At 39.5% G+C, this 20128-nt stretch overlaps 1 protein-coding gene across 1 annotated transcript in view; it reads left to right on the top strand.

Moving 5' to 3' along the window:
- The window catches only part of ero1b (endoplasmic reticulum oxidoreductase 1 beta), an 82030-nt gene that overhangs the window by 48128 nt on the left and 13774 nt on the right, over positions 1-20128 (top strand). The window contains exons 11-15 of the mRNA XM_060852705.1: positions 2642-2734; positions 5077-5323; positions 15851-15920; positions 17517-17603; positions 19935-20068. Of these exons, the coding sequence (XP_060708688.1) occupies positions 2642-2734; positions 5077-5323; positions 15851-15920; positions 17517-17603; positions 19935-20068 (631 nt within the window). The remainder of the gene's footprint in view (positions 1-2641; positions 2735-5076; positions 5324-15850; positions 15921-17516; positions 17604-19934; positions 20069-20128) is intronic.

The raw sequence follows: 20128 nt of genomic DNA, 5'->3' as shown, positions 1-20128 counted from the left end.
GCCAATGAGCCAAGGAGTGGCAGATGGAGTTTAATATAAATAAATGTGAGATATTGCATTTTGGAAAGGCAGATCACCAAACATAATGGCTGAACAAAGACACCTTGGAGCGCAGTTTCATAGTTCCTTTAAAATGGAGTCACACCTAGATAAGATAGTGAAGAAGGTGTTAGGTATGTTTACTTTTATTGGTCAGCGCATTGAGTATAGGAGTTGGGAGGTCATTGGTTCGGCCACTTTTGAAATACTGTGCACAATTCTGGTCTCCCTCCTATCGGCAGGATGTTGTGAAGCTTGGGAGGGTTCAGAAAAGATTTACAAGGATATTGCCAGGGTTTGGAGGGTTTGAGCTATAGGCAGAGACTGAATAGGCTGGGGATGTTTTCCCTGGAGTGTCTGAAGCTGAGGGGTGAGCTTCTAGAGGTGTATTAAAAAAATAAGGGGCATGGACAGGGTAAATTTCCCTGAGTTGGGGGAATCCAGAACCCAAGGACATAGGTTTAGGGTGAGAGAGGAAAGATTTAAAAGGGTCATAGGGGCAACATTTTTATGCATAGGGTGGTGTGTGTATGGACTGAGCTGCCAGAGGAAATGGTGAAGGCTGGTATAATTACAACATTTAAGTCATCTGGATGGGTACATGAACAGGGCGGTTTAGAGAGATATGGGCCAAGTGCTGGTAATTGGGATTAGATTAGTCTAGAATATCTGGTCAGCATGGACGAGTTGGATTGAAGGATCTGTTTCTGTGCTGTCCATCTTATGACTCTATTCTATAGACTCTGGAACAATCCTTATGGACTGTAGGGTGGCAAACATAACTCCACTACTTAAGAAAACAACCAGAGAGAATATTGAACTATTTACAGGTTATGTTGACATGGTAGGTAAAATGCTGGAGTCCATTATAAAAAGTTTAGTAACAGTGGCAGGACTGACAGTCAGTGTATATTTGTGAAAGGGAAATCATACTTGACAAATCTACTGGAATATTTTGAGGATGTAACTTGTGGAGTTGATAAGGGCGATCCAGTGGAAGTGGTTTATGTGTACTTTCAGAAGCCTTTTGACAAGGTCCCAAATAAGAGATCATGTAAAACGAAAGCAGGTGAGATTGGGGTTAATGTACTGATATGGATGGAGAGAACTGCTTGGTAGGTATGAAGCAAAGAGTAGGAATAAACTGCTGTTTTTCTGAGCAGTAGGTTAGTAGTAGTGGTACCACAGGGATCAGTGCATGGACCCAGCTATTCACAACATAATTTAGATATTTTTATTAACCAGTAGCTATGACTATCAAGATATTTTATATAATCATTGTAAAGCACACACATTAAGTAATAGAAACATGATTTGGGTGTATACATTGTCACTGATATACTTAATTTACAGCATAAATCACTTAAATAATAATGTAACTTTGCCTTAAAACTTGCCAGCAGAGAGCCTTCTCACTCACGCTCAACTGACTGTTCGGACTTTTCAGAGAAAACGTGATATTTTAGACATGTTTTTACAGGTTTATTGAGAGTGCTGGTTCTTAATATGCCGGTTAAACTAAAGCTTGCCATATTTCTTAGTTTGCAGATGACACAAAACTGGGTGGGAGAGTGAACTGTTGAGAAGAATGCAAGGATACTTATTATTTGGACAAGTTGAGTTAGTGGTCAAGTGCATGGCAGACAAAGTGTAATATGAATAAATGTGAAGTTATCCACTTTTTGGCAGTAGAACAGGAACAGATTATTCTGTAAATGGCGATAGATTAGTAGTGAGCCAGTGGAATTCTCTGCCACAGAAAGCAGTTGAGACCAGAGCATTAAATATTTTCAAGAAGGAGTTAGATATATTTCTATGGATAAAGAGGTAAAAAGGTATGAGGAGGAAGTTGGAACAATGTACTGAATTGGATGATCAGCCATGATTATTTTGAATTATGGAGGAGGGTCAAGTAGCTAGATGTTCCTTCCTGCTGCTGTTTCCGGTGTTACAAATAGCTGTGAAACATGGAAATCTTATCTCCGTTTTATTATTAGTTGCACTTTTAATTGCACATCATCTATTTTGAGCATCAATCATACTTATTTTCAAAAACAAAATTCACTGTTTATCATGTAATTCCATAGGCTATGACTTTTTAGCATTAACCTTTGGTAAATGCAAGAGTGAGACATCATCTCCCTCACTAAACATCCACTCCACTGAAGGGTGTAAGCACCTAATTTTTGATTCAAAAAGAAGAAAAGGCTAAATTTGTGGCCATGATTATATGTCACAGTTATAGTGTGTGCTGTCTAATGTTCAAAAAGTAAGCTGGTGTGAACCATCTTGAGGAATAAGAATGCAGAGGAATATTAGTCAGTAGTTTATAAGGAGAGGTTTTATTTCAGTAAAGTATGATTAGATATAGATAATAAGTGAGATACTGGAGTTAGTGAAAGGATTGATGGAATAATTCTGAACAGCAATTTTAATAACTTAAGCATCCTTCAGAGCTCCTTTGAAATGAAACATTAGTTGTTTTGTAATTTTAATGTGAAGGTAAATTTGTATATTCTGTAAAATTATATATTTTTCTGCACTGTAAAATAAATTAACTGTGCTCTAATTTTACTGATTATGTGAATATTCATGCTTGTAGGTCTGTGCCTTGAAAAGAGAGTATTTTACAGGTTGATTTCTGGGCTTCATGCCAGTATCAATCTACACCTCAGTGCAAAGTATCTACTTGATGGTAAGTGCAAATAATTTCCTACTTTAAAACTTCAGAACATTTTGTTCAGATCAGAGAGTTATTTACTGGTTAACTTGCAATAAGTAAACATGCGTTGGAGTATTAAGATGTCTGTTCAGAGTGTCCAATTTTTCTCAGATCTGGTAATGTTCAATCAGACAAGATTAATTTATACTTCATAATGAAGGCACCCACTTGATAGCAGTGATCATAATTGAATGACATATGTGTTATGACTTTCAACATCTGTACTTCCTAAGGACGCTAAGGAAATTCAGCACATCCACAGGTACTCTTACCGATTTTTATAGATGCACCATAGTCCAACATGCAAATCAGCCTTCCATCCATTGACTCCACCTATACTTCCTGATGCCTTGACAAGGCAACCAACATCATCAAAGACCCATCCCAACCCAGTTGTACTCTCCTCCATCAAACAAAAGATATAAATGTACGAATGGATTCAAGGACAACTTCTTCCCTACTGTTATCTGACTTTTGAACAGACCTCACAAATATTAAATATGATCTCTCTCTCCCTGCACTTTTCAGTGGTTGTAACACTGCATTCTGCACCCTGTTCTATGTCCTGATGCACTTGGTATCGTATGACCTGCCTGTATAACACACAAAACAACAACATGTTTCACTCTATTTTGATACATGTGACAACAATAAATCAAATTCAGACTCACTGAAGTAGTGTGCTGGTGATTGAGCCTTGGTATTCCAGAGTTGTCACAAAAGTTAAAGATTTTAAAAAGTATGCGGTCTTCCAATTTACTTGTTTTTCAAATCAAGGTTAATAGAAAGCACAGCCCTAATTTCTGAACTTAACAAAAGAACTATTCATTGCTCGTAATTAAACTGTAGCTAAAGATAAACAGTTATAAACTGCCAGAATGTAATAGTTCTAATCCCATTATAAACACCCCTTACAAGCACAGAAATTGACAAGCATACAGGGAAAACAGGTTATTAGTAGAGTGTAAATGCTGAAAGACAGTTCAGTAGATTTTGTTCTCTGATTCTGTTGCTGAGGTTATTCTTATGACTCTTCTGCTAGCCAGTGTGTTCCTTCAGTTGTCTTTCTCAGATTATTGCCAATCATTTGTGAGAGAGGACAAGATGGGTGGTTCATTCATTAAAGGTCTCTGACTTAAAACAACTGTTGTAGGAAAGTTATGCTGTTATTCTTCAGATTTAAGATTCATTTTGACTGCAGAGAAGAGAGAGGTTGTTTTCGAGCTGGGGAAGAACTGAGCACCTGTGTATCTTGTGCCCCTATCAAAGCTGTTTAAATGCTGATGAACCAATCTCGCAGTTAGCAGGCAAAAAAATCTCTAATTGGTATCTACCCATTGGTCCATGGACTAATCAACTTGTTGCCAACCAGAGATGCATCTGTACATTCCCTCAGTTTCAATTTGTCTCCAACCAAGGGGGGGAGGGGGGAATGCATCTCAGTGGGATGCTGTTCAGAGGCTCAAGGTGGACTTGATGGGCTGAATGGCCTGCTTCCATATTGTGGCAATTCTATGGTTCTGTGAAAAGTAAGGATGTTTTGCTACAGTTGTACAGTTTTGGTCTCCTTATTTAAGCAGTTATGTAATTGCATTATAAGCAGTTTGAAGAAGGTTCCCTTGATTTTGATTACCTCACCCTCCCACCACCTTTTTAAGAAAAGTTTCTGGTCAGATAAGAACCATTTTCATTGCAGTTTAAATGAACTTGTGATAATCATAGTGAGACCAAGAACATCTTGAGGGAGCTTTATAGGATGGTTGTGGGACACACTTTGAAAATGAAAGATTTTCCATTTAAGATCGAGGAGGAAAATAACTTGGAGGCTTCACGTCACTGAAATTCTTTCCCAGAGAGAGGTAGATGTAGGGTTAGTTAATATTTTTTAAGGAGCCTGTAGGTTACTTTTGATTCTCGTTAGTTAAAGACTTAGCAGGCAGGAGTGGGAAACTGACTCCAGTCAGATCAGCTATTACTGAATTGCAGATGCACAAGAAATGAATATCTTTTCAGTCTTGCCACAGTGTTTTTTTTTAGAACTGGATTTGTTATAAGCTTAAAAAAAAACGAGCTGATGGAAACTGTGCCTTTTATTTGATGTATTTTGCTGAACTGAAGGATTGTAAAACTGTGTATGTAGAGAATGTGTTTTGTCTGACCAGATGATGACTGTCGTCTTGTACTACAAAATTGTGTGCATTCATTGACCAGTAACGATCTTTTCTTATAAATCTAGGTATTACCAGTTGTAATGTATTAATGGAAAGTATCATTCTAATGTATCGCTTTACCTATTGTTTAACCTGTTGTTTCAGATGGGTGGGGAAGACATAGATGGGGACCAAATTTAGAAGAATTCCAATCTCGGTTTCATCCTACTGAAACAAAAGGAGAAGGTCCAAGAAGGTTGAAAAACCTCTATTTTTTGTATTTAATTCAACTAAGAGCTTTGTCTAAAGTAGCTCTATATTTTGAACGCTCAATTGTCGACTTATACACTGGAAATGCAACAGAAGATGCAATTACCAAAAAGCAGCTGCTGGAAGTTCTCAAGGAAACCAAGTAAGAAAAAATACTTCATGGGATGTGACACATATATAAAATTATTTACTGATAACTGAAATTTTAAAACTCTTTCAGAAATTATGGAAGTGAATTGACAAGGAGATAATTGATCTCCCATGTTGTTTTAAAACAATAATTTGCTGATGAGTGTTAAATTTGCAGCAAATATTTATCCTGCCCTCCATGACTAAATTTAGCACTTTATTTTTAAAATATAGTTTTGTGGTATCATGCATTCCTTTTTGTAGATGGGAATACTGACTTAGTATATGGGCATCCATGTTGCTAGGATGTTTAAGATGTTATCTTGTAATCCTAGCCAATGAGACTTGAATTATGTGTTTTCTGAGGTTAATTTGATATCATGTTATGACCTGAAATTCCAACACAGACTTGTCGAACTGAATGGCTGGTTTTGTACTGAGACATGCTGTGTAATATCTAAAATGGGGATAGGTTCAGGATTTGACCTACAGTTTGCTATCCTGCAAGTGAGCCATTCAATAAAAGGAACAATTTGCTTTTATATAGAGCCTTTGTTATAGTAAAATGTTCCAAGAATTTTCACAGCAATCAGTAATCAGACAAAATTTGACATTGGACCACAACCTTTCTGCCAGTCTACCCCTTCTGAGAGCTTCCTGCCATTCTATATCAGGTTCTTAAAAATGTATACTTCTTCCTTGAAAGTGAGGTGCATGTTATCCATAATCTAGTTCAGTTCAACAACGTTTGGGACAGTACCAAAGCTTGATACTGCAGGCGTGCTTCTTGTTGAAAGTCTTATTTGACCTGACATCTTACCATAGTCTTTTCAGCATCTCTCTATTGTATTCTTCATTCAATTTTTTTTAAAAAATCATTCATTGGAGCAGGAGTAGGCCATTTGACCCCTTGAGCCTGTTCTGCCATTCACCATGATCATGGCTGATCATCAAGCTCAATACCCTAATACTCTATTTCGTTTGATCCCTTTACTCACAAGAGAATTATCTATCACCTTTTTGAGTATGCAATATTTTGACCTCAATCATTTTCTGTGCTAGTGAATTCCGCAAGCTCATCAATCTGAGTGACAACATTTCTCTTTATCTCAATCCTAAAAGGTTTATCCCTTATCCTTAAACTAACCCCTTATTCTGGACTCACCCACCATCAGAAACATCCTTTCTGCATCTAACTTATCTAGTCCTGTTAGAATTTTATAGGTTTCTATAAAATCCTCCCTCATTCTTCTAAACTTCAGCCAATAAAATCCTAACCAATTCAATCTCTCCTCATACGTCAGTCCTGCCATCCCAGAACTCAACTTCGTAAAGCTTTGCATGCCATCTATGGCAACAGCATCCTTCCTCGGGTAAGAGATCAAAACTGCACGCAGTATTTCGGATGTGGCCTCACCAATGCCCTGTATAATTACAGCAAGACATTCTTGTTCTGTACTTGAAACCTCCCACTATGAAGGCCAACGTGCAGTTTGCCTTCTTTCCTATCTGCTGCATCTGCACATTTTCACTGGTGCACAAGGACACCCAGGTCTTGAACATTCACCTCTCTGTTTACACTCATTCAAATAATAATCTGCTGCCTTATTTTGCTACCAAAATATATGACCTCCTATTATCCACTTTATACTGCATCTGCCATGCATTTGCCCATTCAGCTAGCCTGTCCAGCAGCATCTCTGCTTTTCCTTAACTCGCCCTTCCACACAGTTTGGCTCGTCTGCAAATTCTGCGATATAATTAGTTCCCTCGTCCAAATCATTAACACGTATTGTGGACAACTTGGGTCCTCATACCTATCCCTGAGGTATCCCAATAAGAACTTCCTGCCATTCAGAAAAAGACTCATTTAATCCTGTCTGCTCATCAATTTTCTATCCATTGCAATCCACTACATTCCCATTCCACGCACATAATATGTAAAGTTAATCAATCTCTTTGTGGGATTTTGTCAAGAGTTTTGAAAGTCCAAATCAACCACATCCAGTGGCTCCCCCAATCAACTCCAATAATCTTCGAATGCTTCCAGTAGATTTGTCAAACATGATTCCCTTTTGTAAATTCATGCTGACTGTCTCTGATTTTACCACTGTTTTCAAAGTGCTCGGTTATAAAATCCGTGGTAATGGACTGTAGCATCTTCCCCACAGATGACTTCAGACTCGCTGGTCTATTATTCCCTTTTATTCTCTCTATCCCCCTTGTTTAAATATTGGGATTACATTAGCACCCCATGTCCCACTTCACTATTAACTTCCAAATTGTAATCTCTTAAATCCTGTCCTTTCTCAGTTGCTGCACTATCTCATCTGTGTTCATTTTACATTTCACTTCTTATCCTACGTGAACTTTGAACTTATCAAAAACCTTCTTAATCACATGCTGCTTACTCCAAGCAGTCTTGATACTTCAGATCTGTATTCTTCAGAAACATGTTTCTGATCAGTTCTTCTTTTTTACTTCACATTTGTGTGCTACCTGCTTAAAAGAATTCTGTGCTTATCATCTTTTCCTGCCTCCACCTTTGCAATTGCTGACACTTTTGAGGTTCTTTCACCTTGTTTAGATGGAAGTGAGGGCTACAGGGGATGATCTAACTGATCACAGCACTATACACAAAATCGAGGAAATTAAAAAAGACTGTAGCAGTAGTAGAGGGCAGTGTAGTGAAAAGAATTAACACTGTTCTCAGCAGCAAAGATCTCAAATCCAGGCAAATATGAGGCTTGTCCAATGCCGGGATTTGGGACATCTGCTCTGGGCTTAAGAATTTAGAACAGGAGGAGGAGGATCCAGTTGTCATGGTTCATGTAGGTAACAACACAAGCAGGACAAAGGTGGAGATTTTGCATAGCCTTTGTGAAGAGTTAGGCAAAGACCTCCAATTTAATCTGTCAGTTATTATTTGAACCATGTGAAAGGTGGCACAGGACCCCTGTGGGTGAATGCATGACTTGGAGTGGTTCTGGTTTGTGGGCACTGGCACCAGTACTGGGAAAGTGGGATCTGTCCTGATGGGAAAGTCTCCACTGTGTTGGAGCCAGTGTTCTTGCCAACCACATAACTAGGGAGGGAGGTAAGATTTAAAACTGAATAATGGGGCAAGGGATCAAGTTTTGTAATCAAGGAGTAGAGACAAGGATTGTGAAAAAGATATTAACAGAAAATGTTAAACAGACTGTGTTTGGGAAGAATAGAGTGCCCAAATCCAAGAGTTAATCTTGGAGTCAGTGAGACTGGAATTTGCAGAAAAAAAAGGATAAAACTGATAGCTATGTATCCAAATGGAAATAACCCTTAGAACGCAATGTCTGAACCGTGTGTTCAAACAAAAATTAATAAGTAAGATCTGTTAGCTATTACAGGGACATGACTGCAGAATGATGTGGACCAAATCTTGAAGGATAGGCAAGTATGAAAACGTGGAGGTGTAGCTATGTTGCAAAAATGATGGTTTTTAGCACAGGAAACAAGATGTAGAAACCGTTTCAGGAGAAATGATAATGAAACTGAGTCATTTGTAGGAGTGATATACTAGGCCCTTAACAGTAGCCACCCAGTGGTGTAGGATATAAAGGAAGAGATAATGGGAATTTGTCAGAAAGACACAGCTATAATCTGGGAGATGTTAATCTATACATTGACAAGAAAAGGCAAATGGACAAATATAGCTTTGAGTTCACGATGTTTGTTAGTATCTCGTAGCAGTATGTTCTGGAGGCAACCAGAGAGCAGGCTTTACTAAACATGGTACTGTGCAATGAGAGAGAATTAACTAATGTCTTTTTCACATTGTGGGGATTAAATAAAAAGCAGGCCATTCGACCCAACAAGTCCACACCAACCCTCTGAAGAGCATCCCACCCAGAACCCATCTCCTATCCTATCACTGTAACCCTGCATTTCCCATGGCCAGCACACCTAAACTGCACATCCCTGAACACTACAGGTAAATTAGTATGACCAATCCACCTAACCTGCACATCTTTTGACTGTGGTAGGAAATCTGAGCGCCTGGCAAAACCCACACAGACATGGTGAGAATGTGCAGACTCCACAAAGACTGTCCCCCGAGGCTGGAATTGAACCCAGTTCCCTGGCTCTGTGAGACCGCGGTGCTAGCCACTGTGCCATCCCGATCATTTTCTAGTGTAGTCACCCCTAAGTAACAGTGACCATAATAGGATTGAAACTTTATATTTAGTCTGATGTATTTTTTTAATCAATATGTCTAGGGATGTTAGAACATACTTCTGAAGCAGGTGTGATCCCTAGCTCAGAGGTAGGGATACTATTGCTGCACGACAACAGTCCTCGTGCATTCAGTTTGAGGGAGAGAAAAAAATGAATGCAAAATTCACTTTAAATTTTGATGGTGGCAATTCTCATGGTATGAGAGCAGAGCTAGGTAAAGTGAGTGGGCAAATTGGTCTAAAGGATAGGTCAGTAGAGATGCAATGGCAGTCATTTAGGGGATATTTTTGAATTTGCAGAATAGATACATTCTAAAGAGTAAGAAAACTTTCGAGGGAGACCCCATCCATGGATAACTAGAAATGTTAAAAGATAATCTAAGACTTTTTTTTAAAAAAGCATAGTTAAACATCACACGACATCAAGTTATAGTCCAACAGGTTTATTTGGAAGTGCAAGCTTTTGGACAAAGGAGTGGCACTCCGAAAGCTTGTTCTTCCAAACCAGTTGGTCGATAACCTAATGTTGTGTGATGTTTAACTTTCTTCACCCCAGTTCAACACTGGTACCTCCATATCAAAAAAAAAGCATATGATTCTACAAAGACAGTCGATAGGCCAGAAAGTTGGGCAGAATATAAAAAAAACATGATTAACCAAAATATTAATAAGGAAAAATTGGAGTGCAAGAGAAGGCTAGCCAGAAATCTAAAAACAAACTTTACATAATTTTTTTAAAAGTCAGTGTTGATTCTGTAGAAAGTCAAACTGGGCACTTAATGGAAAACAAGGAAATGACAAATTAATTGAACAAATATATTGCATTTGTCTTCACCCTAGAGGATACTAGGAGAATTCCGGGGAAGCTAGAAATCAGGAAATGGAAAAAGGGCAAAGCGCAGGAAAATTACAATCATCAGAGATAGTATGTGTAAATTGTTGGAGCTGTGGACTGACAAGCATCTTGGGTGTTGATGGACTTCACCGTAGGATCTAGTGAGATATTTGATGCATTGATTTTGATTTTCTAAACTGTTCTTGAATCAGGAACAGGCCTACTGATTAAATGATAGCAAATATAATGTCTTTATACAAATGGAGAAGGAGACAGAAAGCTGGTAAACTTGGAAACTACAGATTAATGTTTATCGCCTTGAAGATGCAGAAAACTATTAAAGACATCATAACAGGTGCTTAGGTAAGTTCAAGGTAATCTTGCAGAATTGGTTTTGTGAAAAGGAAATGATCTTTGACAAATTTATTGGAGTGTTTTGAGTAAGTAACATGAGCGGTGAATAGGGAAGCTGTTGGGTATACTGAACATAGATTTCCAGAAGACGTTTGTTGAGGTGTCACACCAGAGCGTTTTTTTTCTAAATTCATTCATGGGACATGAGTATGGTTGATCATCCAACTCAGTACCATATTCCCACCTGTTCCCCAAACCCTTTGATCCCTGAGCCATAGGAAATGTAGGGCTAAAGAACACATGGAGTTTACAAAAGATGTTACGGAGTTTAAGTGAGTGGACAAAGATACGATAAGTGAAGGGTTTTTTTACCCATTCATGGCATGTGGTCTTCACTGGCTGGTTTCGTTGCTCATTCCTAGTTGCTCTTAAGGTGTTGATGAGCTGGCCTCTTGAACGATGCCAGTCCATGTGCTGTGGGTTGACCCACAATGCCATCAGGGAGGGAATTCTACGATTTTGGCCCAGCGACAGTGAAGGAATGGCAACATATTTCCAAGTCAGGTTGATGAATGGCTTAGAGGGGGACAAGCAAGTGATGGTGATCCCATTTATCTGCATATATCTTTGTAGATGGATGTAGTAGTGGGTTTGGAAAGTACTGTAAGGATCTTTGAATTTCTGCAGTGCATCGTGTGGATAGTACACACTGCTGCTACTGACAGTCAGTGGTGGAGGGAGTAAATGCTTGTGGATGTAGTGCCACTAAAACCTGCTGCTTTATTCTGAATGGCATCAAGCTTTTCAAGTGTCATTGGAGCTGTACCCATCCAAGGAATAGAGAATTCGACGTTTCGAGCATAAGCCCTTCATCAGGAATAAGAGAGAGAGAGCCAAGCCGGCTGAGATAAAAGGTAGGGAGGAGGGACTAGGGGGAGGGGCGATGGAGGTGGGATAGGTGGAAGGAGGTCAAGGTGAGGGTGATAGGCCGGAGTGGGGTGGGGGCGGAGAGGTCAGGAAGAGGATTGCAGGTTAGGAGGGCGGTGCTGAGTTGAGGGAACCGACTGAGACAAGGTGGGGGGAGGGGAAATGAGGAAGCTGGAGAAATCTGAATTCATACCTTGTGGTTGGAGGGTTCCCAGGCGGAAGATGAGGCGCTCCTCCTCCAGCCGTCGTGTAGTTGTGTTCTGCCGGTGGAGGAGTCCAAGGACCTGCATGTCCTCGGTGGAGTGGGAGGGGGAGTTAAAGTGTTGAGCCACGGGGTGATTGGGTTGGTTGGTTCGGGCGGCCCAGAGGTGTTCTCTGAAGCGTTCCGCAAGTAAGCGGCCTGTCTCACCAATATAGAGGAGGCCACATCGGGTGCAGCGGATGCAATAGATGATGTGTGTGGAGGTACAGGTGAACTTGTGGCGGATATGGAAGGATCCCTTGGGGCCTTGGAGGGAAGTGAGTGTGGAGGTGTGGGCGCAAGTTTTACATTTCCTGCGGTTGCAGGGGAAGGTGCCGGGGGTGGAGGTTGGGTTGGTGGGGGGTGTGGATCTGACAAGGGAGTCACGCAGGGAGTGGTCCTTGCGGAACGCTGATAGGGGAGGGGAGGGAAATATATCCCCTCCCCTATCAGCACCAAGGATATATTTCCCTCCCCTCCCCTATCAGCACCAAGGATATATTTCCCTCCCCTCCCCTATCAGCACCAAGGATATATTTCCCTCCCCTCCCCTATCAGCGACCGCCACCTCCAAACGGACCCCACCACCAAGGATATATTTCCCTCCCCTCCCCTATCAGCGTTCCGCAAGGACCACTCCCTGCGTGACTCCCTTGTCAGATCCACACCCCCCACCAACCCAACCTCCACCCCCGGCACCTTCCCCTGCAACCGCAGGAAATGTAAAACTTGCGCCCACACCTCCACACTCACTTCCCTCCAAGGCCCCAAGGGATCCTTCCATATCCGCCACAAGTTCACCTGTACCTCCACACACATCATCTATTGCATCCGCTGCACCCGATGTGGCCTCCTCTATATTGGTGAGACAGGCCGCTTACTTGCGGAACGCTTCAGAGAACACCTCTGGGCCGCCCGAACCAACCAACCCAATCACCCCGTGGCTCAACACTTTAACTCCCCCTCCCACTCCACCGAGGACATGCAGGTCCTTGGACTCCTCCACCGGCAGAACACAACTACACGACGGCTGGAGGAGGAGCGCCTCATCTTCCGCCTGGGAACCCTCCAACCACAAGGTATGAATTCAGATTTCTCCAGCTTCCTCATTTCCCCTCCCCCCACCTTGTCTCAGTCGGTTCCCTCAACTCAGCACCGCCCTCCTAACCTGCAATCCTCTTCCTGACCTCTCCGCCCCCACCCCACTCCGGCCTATCACCCTCACCTTGACCTCCTTCCACCTATCCCACCTCCATCGCCCCTCCCCCTAGTCCCTCCTCCCTACCTTTTATCTCAGCCGGCTTGGCTCTCTCTCTCTTATTCCTGATGAAGGGCTTATGCTCGAAACGTCGAATTCTCTATTCCTGAGATGCTGCCTAACCTGCTGTGCTTTGACCAGCAACACATTTGCAGCTGTGATCTCCAGCATCTGCAGACCTCATTTTTTACTCGCTGTACCCATCCAGGCAAGTAGGGAGTATTCCACCACACTCCTGACTCATGTCTTATAGATGATGGACAGGAGGTGAGTATTCCTGACCTCTGAGCTGCTGTTGTAACCACAGTTGATGTGACAAGTCCTTTTGAATTTCTGGCCAATGGTGACTCTAAGGATGTTGATAGTGGTGAATTCAGTGATGAAATTGAATGTCAAGGCATCATACAGCATGGAAACAGACCCTTCAGCTTGGAAACTTATCCAGCCTCCTCTTATAATTCAAACCTTCCTGTCTTGGTAATATCCTTGTAAATCTTTTTTACACATTTTCAAGTTTAGTAACATCCTTCCTACAGCAGGGCGACCAGAATTGTACCCGGTACTCCAAATGTGGACTTTTTAATGTCTTGTATAATTGTAACATGATGTCCCAACTGCTGTACTCAATGTTCTAAACAGTGAAGGTAAGTGTACCAAACGCTTTCTACACCATGCTGTGTATCTGTGGCACCACTTTCAAGGAGCTATGTACCTGCACCCTTAGGTCCCTCTGTTCCACAATACTCCCCAAAGTCTGACCATTTGTCTTGAGAGTGCAACATCTCACATTTATCTCAATTAAAATCCATCTGCTGTTTCTCAGCCCACTGGCCCAGTTCATCAAGTTGTACTCTTCAGAAAACCTTCCTCACTCTCCACTATACCACCACTTCTGGTGTCCTCTGCAAACCTACTAACCAAGTCTCTTTATATTCTCATTCAATTTGTTTATATAAATAATGAACAACACTGATCCTTGTGATACACCACTAGTCCAAAAAAGAACCCTCCACCACCACCCTCTATCTCCTATCTTCAAGCCAACTTTGCATCCAGTTGGCTAGCTGTCCTTGGATCCTATGTGATTTAACCTTACTAACCAGCCTACAAAGCAGAACCTTGTTGAAGGCCTTGCTAAAGTCCACAAAGAATAGTGGCTGTCCCTAATTAGGAGACGGTGTAGATCAGCAAGCAGCTACTATGATAAATGAACTAAATTTGGTGTACCACTTAAGCAACAGAATTTAGGATGACCTTGTTTTTGGAGGTTGCAGTGTAGAAGGTTAGCCAGGCGTGTACTAGAATAGTTATGTAGAGATGTTTTAACAAAATAAATGAATGAAATATAGCTTGAATCAAGTGATGATGTAGAGGTGGAAATGATATGCAACTGTCTGCTCACTCTAGAAAATTTTAGTTTGTTGCAGAATTCAAAGACAATAGCTTTGGTCTTCCCAGTATTCAATTGGATGAAGGTTTTGTTCATCCAGTACCAGATATCAGTTAGGCAGTGAGACATTTGTTTTAGGAAGGCCAGAAATGGTGGTGAGGTAGAGCTGGATGTTATCAGTATACATGTAGAAGCTGACACTGTTTTTGGATATTGTCACCAAGGGATACCTCCACAAATGAGAAATTTGAAGGCAAAGGATGAAACCTGGGACATCAGAAGATTAACATGAGAGAAGGTAGAGAAGACATTGTAGGAATTCTCGCCATTGATTAAGTATAGCTTTTGTTAATTGTAAGCCACCAGCATTTCCCAAATTTAGAACAGCCACTATCTTCTGCCTGTTCTACAAAGTTATATGGACAAGTACTAAATCGATTATTACTGGCGCCTTCATTGTTCCCCTTCGTCTTCATAAGCCTAAATTGCTCTTGATTCTAAACTGAGTATGAACCTCATAATATATGTCTCACTAGGTTCATTTCTTTCACCTTCGCAATTTTGGTATTTACTTGAAGTGTGTGTACATTCCTAGTGCAATCACTTTTATTGAATTAGTCAGAATGACGTGACCACAATTAAAGTAGTAGTGCCTTTCTCTTGTATTCCAGTCCACTAGCTAGACTGATCAATGGTATGATTAGAGCATCAAGATTAGAAGCTTGAATGTCTCATTTCTATTATGTTTGGTTTAGAGCAATTAGCCCTACGCAGGGCTCTATATTCCTCTGGGATAGGCCAGTGTGGTAGGGCACGGAGAAAGACACCAGAGATCCTAATTCAGATTGCTGTTGTTCCTGTTTTCCTTAAATGATTAAAGTTTATTTTGTGCATTATTTTGCCTATTTTCTAGAAAATACAATTTGTTTGGAAACTAATTTGTTTGGCGCCTTGACTTTCTGTCAAGTTCCTGATTCTCAAACATTGAGAATTACAATCATGCATCCCTTGGACTGTGTCTTTGATATTTGTGATGCATTAATGCAGAGCTTTATGAATTTGTTTCAGGATTGTGATTTATATTTTGACTTTACAGATTTTTAAATGAAAAGCTTGTAATGTGCAAAGCTTAAAGAGCAATATTATTACATTCCTTTTAAAAAATTTTCGAAAAGTGTTTTTTAAATTACATTGTTGAGAAGTTGGTCGTTTTTCTAATTCGTCTCATTAATTGACCTGCATGTTCAAAATTTGAACAATTTAATTCAAATTACACTTTGTTTGCAGTATTCAGAATGCATATAATTTTCCTTTACAATAGGTCATTTCCTATGCATTTTGATGAGAAGTCAATGTTTGCAGGCGACAAGAAAGAGGCTAAAACATTGAAGGTAAAATGTTAACACAGTGTTTTGCCTACTTAGGGTATCAGTTATACTGAATAATTCTGAAGTTTCTTTCCAAAAAGTTTTGTTAATTATAAAATTTGTGTAATATTTACTAAGTTTTCTGATATCTTCAAGAAGGGGGGGCAATAGACTTTTGGGTGCAAAGTGAGAAAGATTTCAGAAAGGTGGAGTTGAGATAGAAGATCAGTCAGGATCTTGCTGAAAGGGCCAACTGGTCTACTCTGCTCCAATTACTGACCTAGCAAAAGTTTTCTTCTTAGATTTTCCATCTTTATGTATTACTGTTGCATTTTGGTTTCCAAGCAAATGTTATCATTAGCTGATTTTTTTCTGATTGCACAGACTTGTTTTTCTTGCATCTTCTGTCAAAACTCCCTCTCGATTCCCGACTTAATGCTTGTTTTTCTATTCTTCTGCCTGTTCTACTGCCACTATCTCAAGTTTGGATTCAATTCTTGGATAGCCTAGTGCTTCCTTCTATGCCTCTCCCTCTATGACTAGTTTCCATCACCTAACCAACCTAAGCCACAGTGGTGGTCTTTATCAGTGGTTGCACTTTCCCTTTGCAAGTGTATTACTCTGACTCTTTTGAACACCTCATCTTTTTCGAACCCCTATGACCTTTCCTTTTTTTAAACAAAATAACTCTGTATTACCATCCAAGATCCACTGTTGAGTTTCTCTTTGACATCTCTCTGCCTCTGCGCTGAGGAATGCCTCATACGCTTTCTATCCATTTCTGTTTACTTAATCCCTCTCAATCTGAACTCTCTTTCTGTCTTTGTAAACTCTTTTAACCATATTTATGGTCAGCCCCTCTGCCATTTTGCCTGGGGTTCCTACTCTCATCTTGTCCTTGTATCTTTTAACACCTGGTTTCTCTTATCTTCCAAATCAATTTTACTCCTACTGTGCCACAACACACTCACAATTATACCATCAAACGTTGACCATTTGATCCTCTCTCTAATTTCATATCTGTTGGTCTTTCCCTCATCCCCTTCTTTTCTTTTGTCTTCAGCAGTTTGAGCTGTCAACTTTCGACTTGCATCTCTAAATGTCTCCATCTATCCACTTTTCTTTACTCCTTTAAGATCCACCTCTTTGACCATGCTTTGCTCACACCTTCTGATATCTGCTCCTTTGGTTTGGTGTCAGTTTTTATTTGATTAATCACTATGAAGCTTCTTTGGACTCTTTTCTCAGTTAAATGTGTACTATAAATGTTACTGTTGCCAATTACTCCATGTATTACATTTTAGCATTCTAAACAGTTCATGCAGTTTTGGACAGCATACAGTTATAGATAGGCTCTTGTGTGTCTAACTGAAACAACAGAAAAGTAAAGACTAGACTCAGAAGTGGTGTACAGCAGAAATCAAGTTGTGATTTAAGATTCTACTGAATAGATGCATTCCTATTTAAAATTAGCAAGACATCTGAGATCAAAGGCATATATATATTGTATGGTGCATTTTCATAATGCCTGTTTAACTTGTGCTAACTTAAATCAGTCATGCCTTACTGTTTGAGGTTAAATTCAAGTAATGAGTTATGATTTTTAATCTTTTTTATTAGGAAGAGTTCAGACTCCATTTTAAAAATATCTCGCGTATAATGGACTGTGTTGGATGTGACAAGTGCAGGTTATGGGGTAAACTTCAGGTTTGTTTCAAATAATATTTTCAAGTAATGCAAGCAATTTGGAGAGCAACTGTGCTGTTTTTAATAAAAACTGCAGGAGCAAGTGGATTTTTTTTATTGTGACAAATCAATATTCCTCAGAGATTTCTGAGGGACACAGATGAGAAACTGAGCAGATCAAAACCCTCTGCACCAGTTATTCAAATAAATGTGTCTGAGAGTACAACTAAAATGCCGACTTTGATATGCTGTTATTTAAACAATAGTGGAATTTTTTTTTTGTTCCTTTATGCCACGTCCGAATTTCATATGTGACTGATAAAGGGGCCTCCTAGTGAACATGTAGTTTACTTTTTGCAAAATATTAACAACTTGAAGTTGACACACTGCTGACAAGCACTCTACTATACTGTTCAGTCATTTGAATTTTAATTCAGTCATTTGAATATGTGGGAAGACTTTCTCCTAAAGTAACTCTCAAATGTGGCTATGGAGAATAAACAGCACTTTTTATTCCATTTGTTAAAGACTGAAATGGAGTTGCCATCAGAATTACTTGGTCTGTTGCATGCAATTATATAAAACATGCAGTGTGGAAATAGGTTTTTTGATCCAACGTGTCCAAACTCAATTTAAATGTGGCTTCCTCCCTCACTAATGTTATCAGCATTAATTGACATTCCATCAGGTTCCTTGCTTGTCTTTACTGCATCAATGTTATTCACCTCAACTACTTCCTGTAGCAGCAAGCAATGTCTTTTTTTTAATGTGCAGTCCATTCATTTAAATGCTTGTTACCTTTAACATTATTTTACATAGCCAAGCATGCTCATTATCTTAATTGGTTTGGCTTGAGCATGGCATGTGCTTGAACTTGTTCTCAGACTATGCACTCTGAAGGGAATAATGCTCGTGAGCTCTGCATTCTATTGCTAGTGATTTCTACATTCTCATCTCTGGGTTAGAAAAAGTTATCTTAATTTTCTATTTGATTTCTTTGGTGACTGTCTTAATCTGGTCATAGCCTCTGCGTTTGCTGTCCCAATATTAATGGAGTCTGGCTCTTTATGGAACGATGCCTAATTTAATAAGACGTTTCAAAGTCCTCCTTTAAGGTTATCCCTCTGCCTTCTCTTTACAAGAAAAGGAAATATCAAATTTGTATGTTATCTCTGTAGTTTAAATGTCTAATTTAGCATTGTAGAATTTTTCAATCTCAAATTTTTAACTTCTGTAATTGTGCTTGACCAGTGTGATTATAATTACTTAAAAATTTGTGGAATGACAACCTTTGTCCAATGCTGTCAGCCATGACTCAGTGTAAGCAATCTCACCTGTAAGTGGGGAGCTCACAAATTGAAGCTGACTGCAAAGAGTTAAACATGTTTCAAAGCCTAATGGCTCTCAGTCCTTCCAAAATATTATAAAAGCATCGGGGGCATGAAAGATTTACATGCCAGTTTAACACACAAAGTAGAACATCTTAGTGTATCAACTGTGGAATCTCCGATCTGCCTCACATTGTGTTGTCTAAATAACAGATTCTGTCAAATCTTTTATGTTATAATTATTGAAGGTATTGGGTATAATTTAAATTGTAAAAATATTTCTTTGCTAGCATTTTAATCATAATCATTCTGCATTATACCAATGATGTTAAGCATAATCCCAAATTCTAATAGACAACTGAAAGTTTTTAAATTATTCACTTGGGTGATACCGTAATGTGATATTATAATACAGAGAACCCAGCTGATACTCTGGTTAGATTACTAATTAGAATGTAAGATTAGTCTCAATAATTGTGATCATGATAATAACTGACATTAAAAACCCATATGATTCACTAATATCCTTCTGCGAAGGACTTCTACCCTCTTTAACTAGTTTGGCCTACGTGTGACAGCAGATCCACAGCAATGTGGTTGACTTAACTGTCTGCTCAATGGTCAAGCAAGTGATGGCCTTGCCAGCTAAACTCTCATCCTTTCAAAGAACTTAACACATTTCTAAAGATATTTTTAATCTTCAATATAGAACAACATATAACCTAAATGCAGTATTGAATGTTCATTGAACCAATAACAAAACGCTGTTTAAATGTTTAGCTACATGTAGTTCAAAATTGAATAAGAACAAAAACCAATATGCAGCCTAACCAGATGAACTTTTTGATGGATGAATGCGTTTATATTTCGCATCAAATTATGTCAAAGCTAAATTTCTTTGGAAAAGTAGTGAAAAATCCAGAATCAAACTAAAAATGTGGAAAATATTCCAATGCACAACCATCTTAGGAAAGGGAGCAGAGTACTAGGATGTAATACTTTTGTTTACTGGTCTCCTCCTCAGATTCAGGGTTTGGGTGCAGCTCTAAAGATTTTATTTTCTGAACGGGAAATCAAGAATCTTCCTGAGCGGAGTCCTTCATCAGGTTTTCAGCTCACCCGACAGGAGGTTGTTGCTCTTTTGAATGCATTTGGCAGGTAATGAAAATAATTTTTCATATATTTACTTATCAAAGTAATATGGTTTAGCCAACCTAT

The sequence above is a fragment of the Hemiscyllium ocellatum genome, chromosome 3, assembly GCF_020745735.1.
Source record: "Hemiscyllium ocellatum isolate sHemOce1 chromosome 3, sHemOce1.pat.X.cur, whole genome shotgun sequence".
NCBI classification, from domain to species: Eukaryota; Metazoa; Chordata; class Chondrichthyes; order Orectolobiformes; family Hemiscylliidae; genus Hemiscyllium; species Hemiscyllium ocellatum.
The sequence above is the reverse complement of the archived record's forward strand: the minus strand, read 5'-3'. Positions and strand labels throughout refer to the sequence as shown.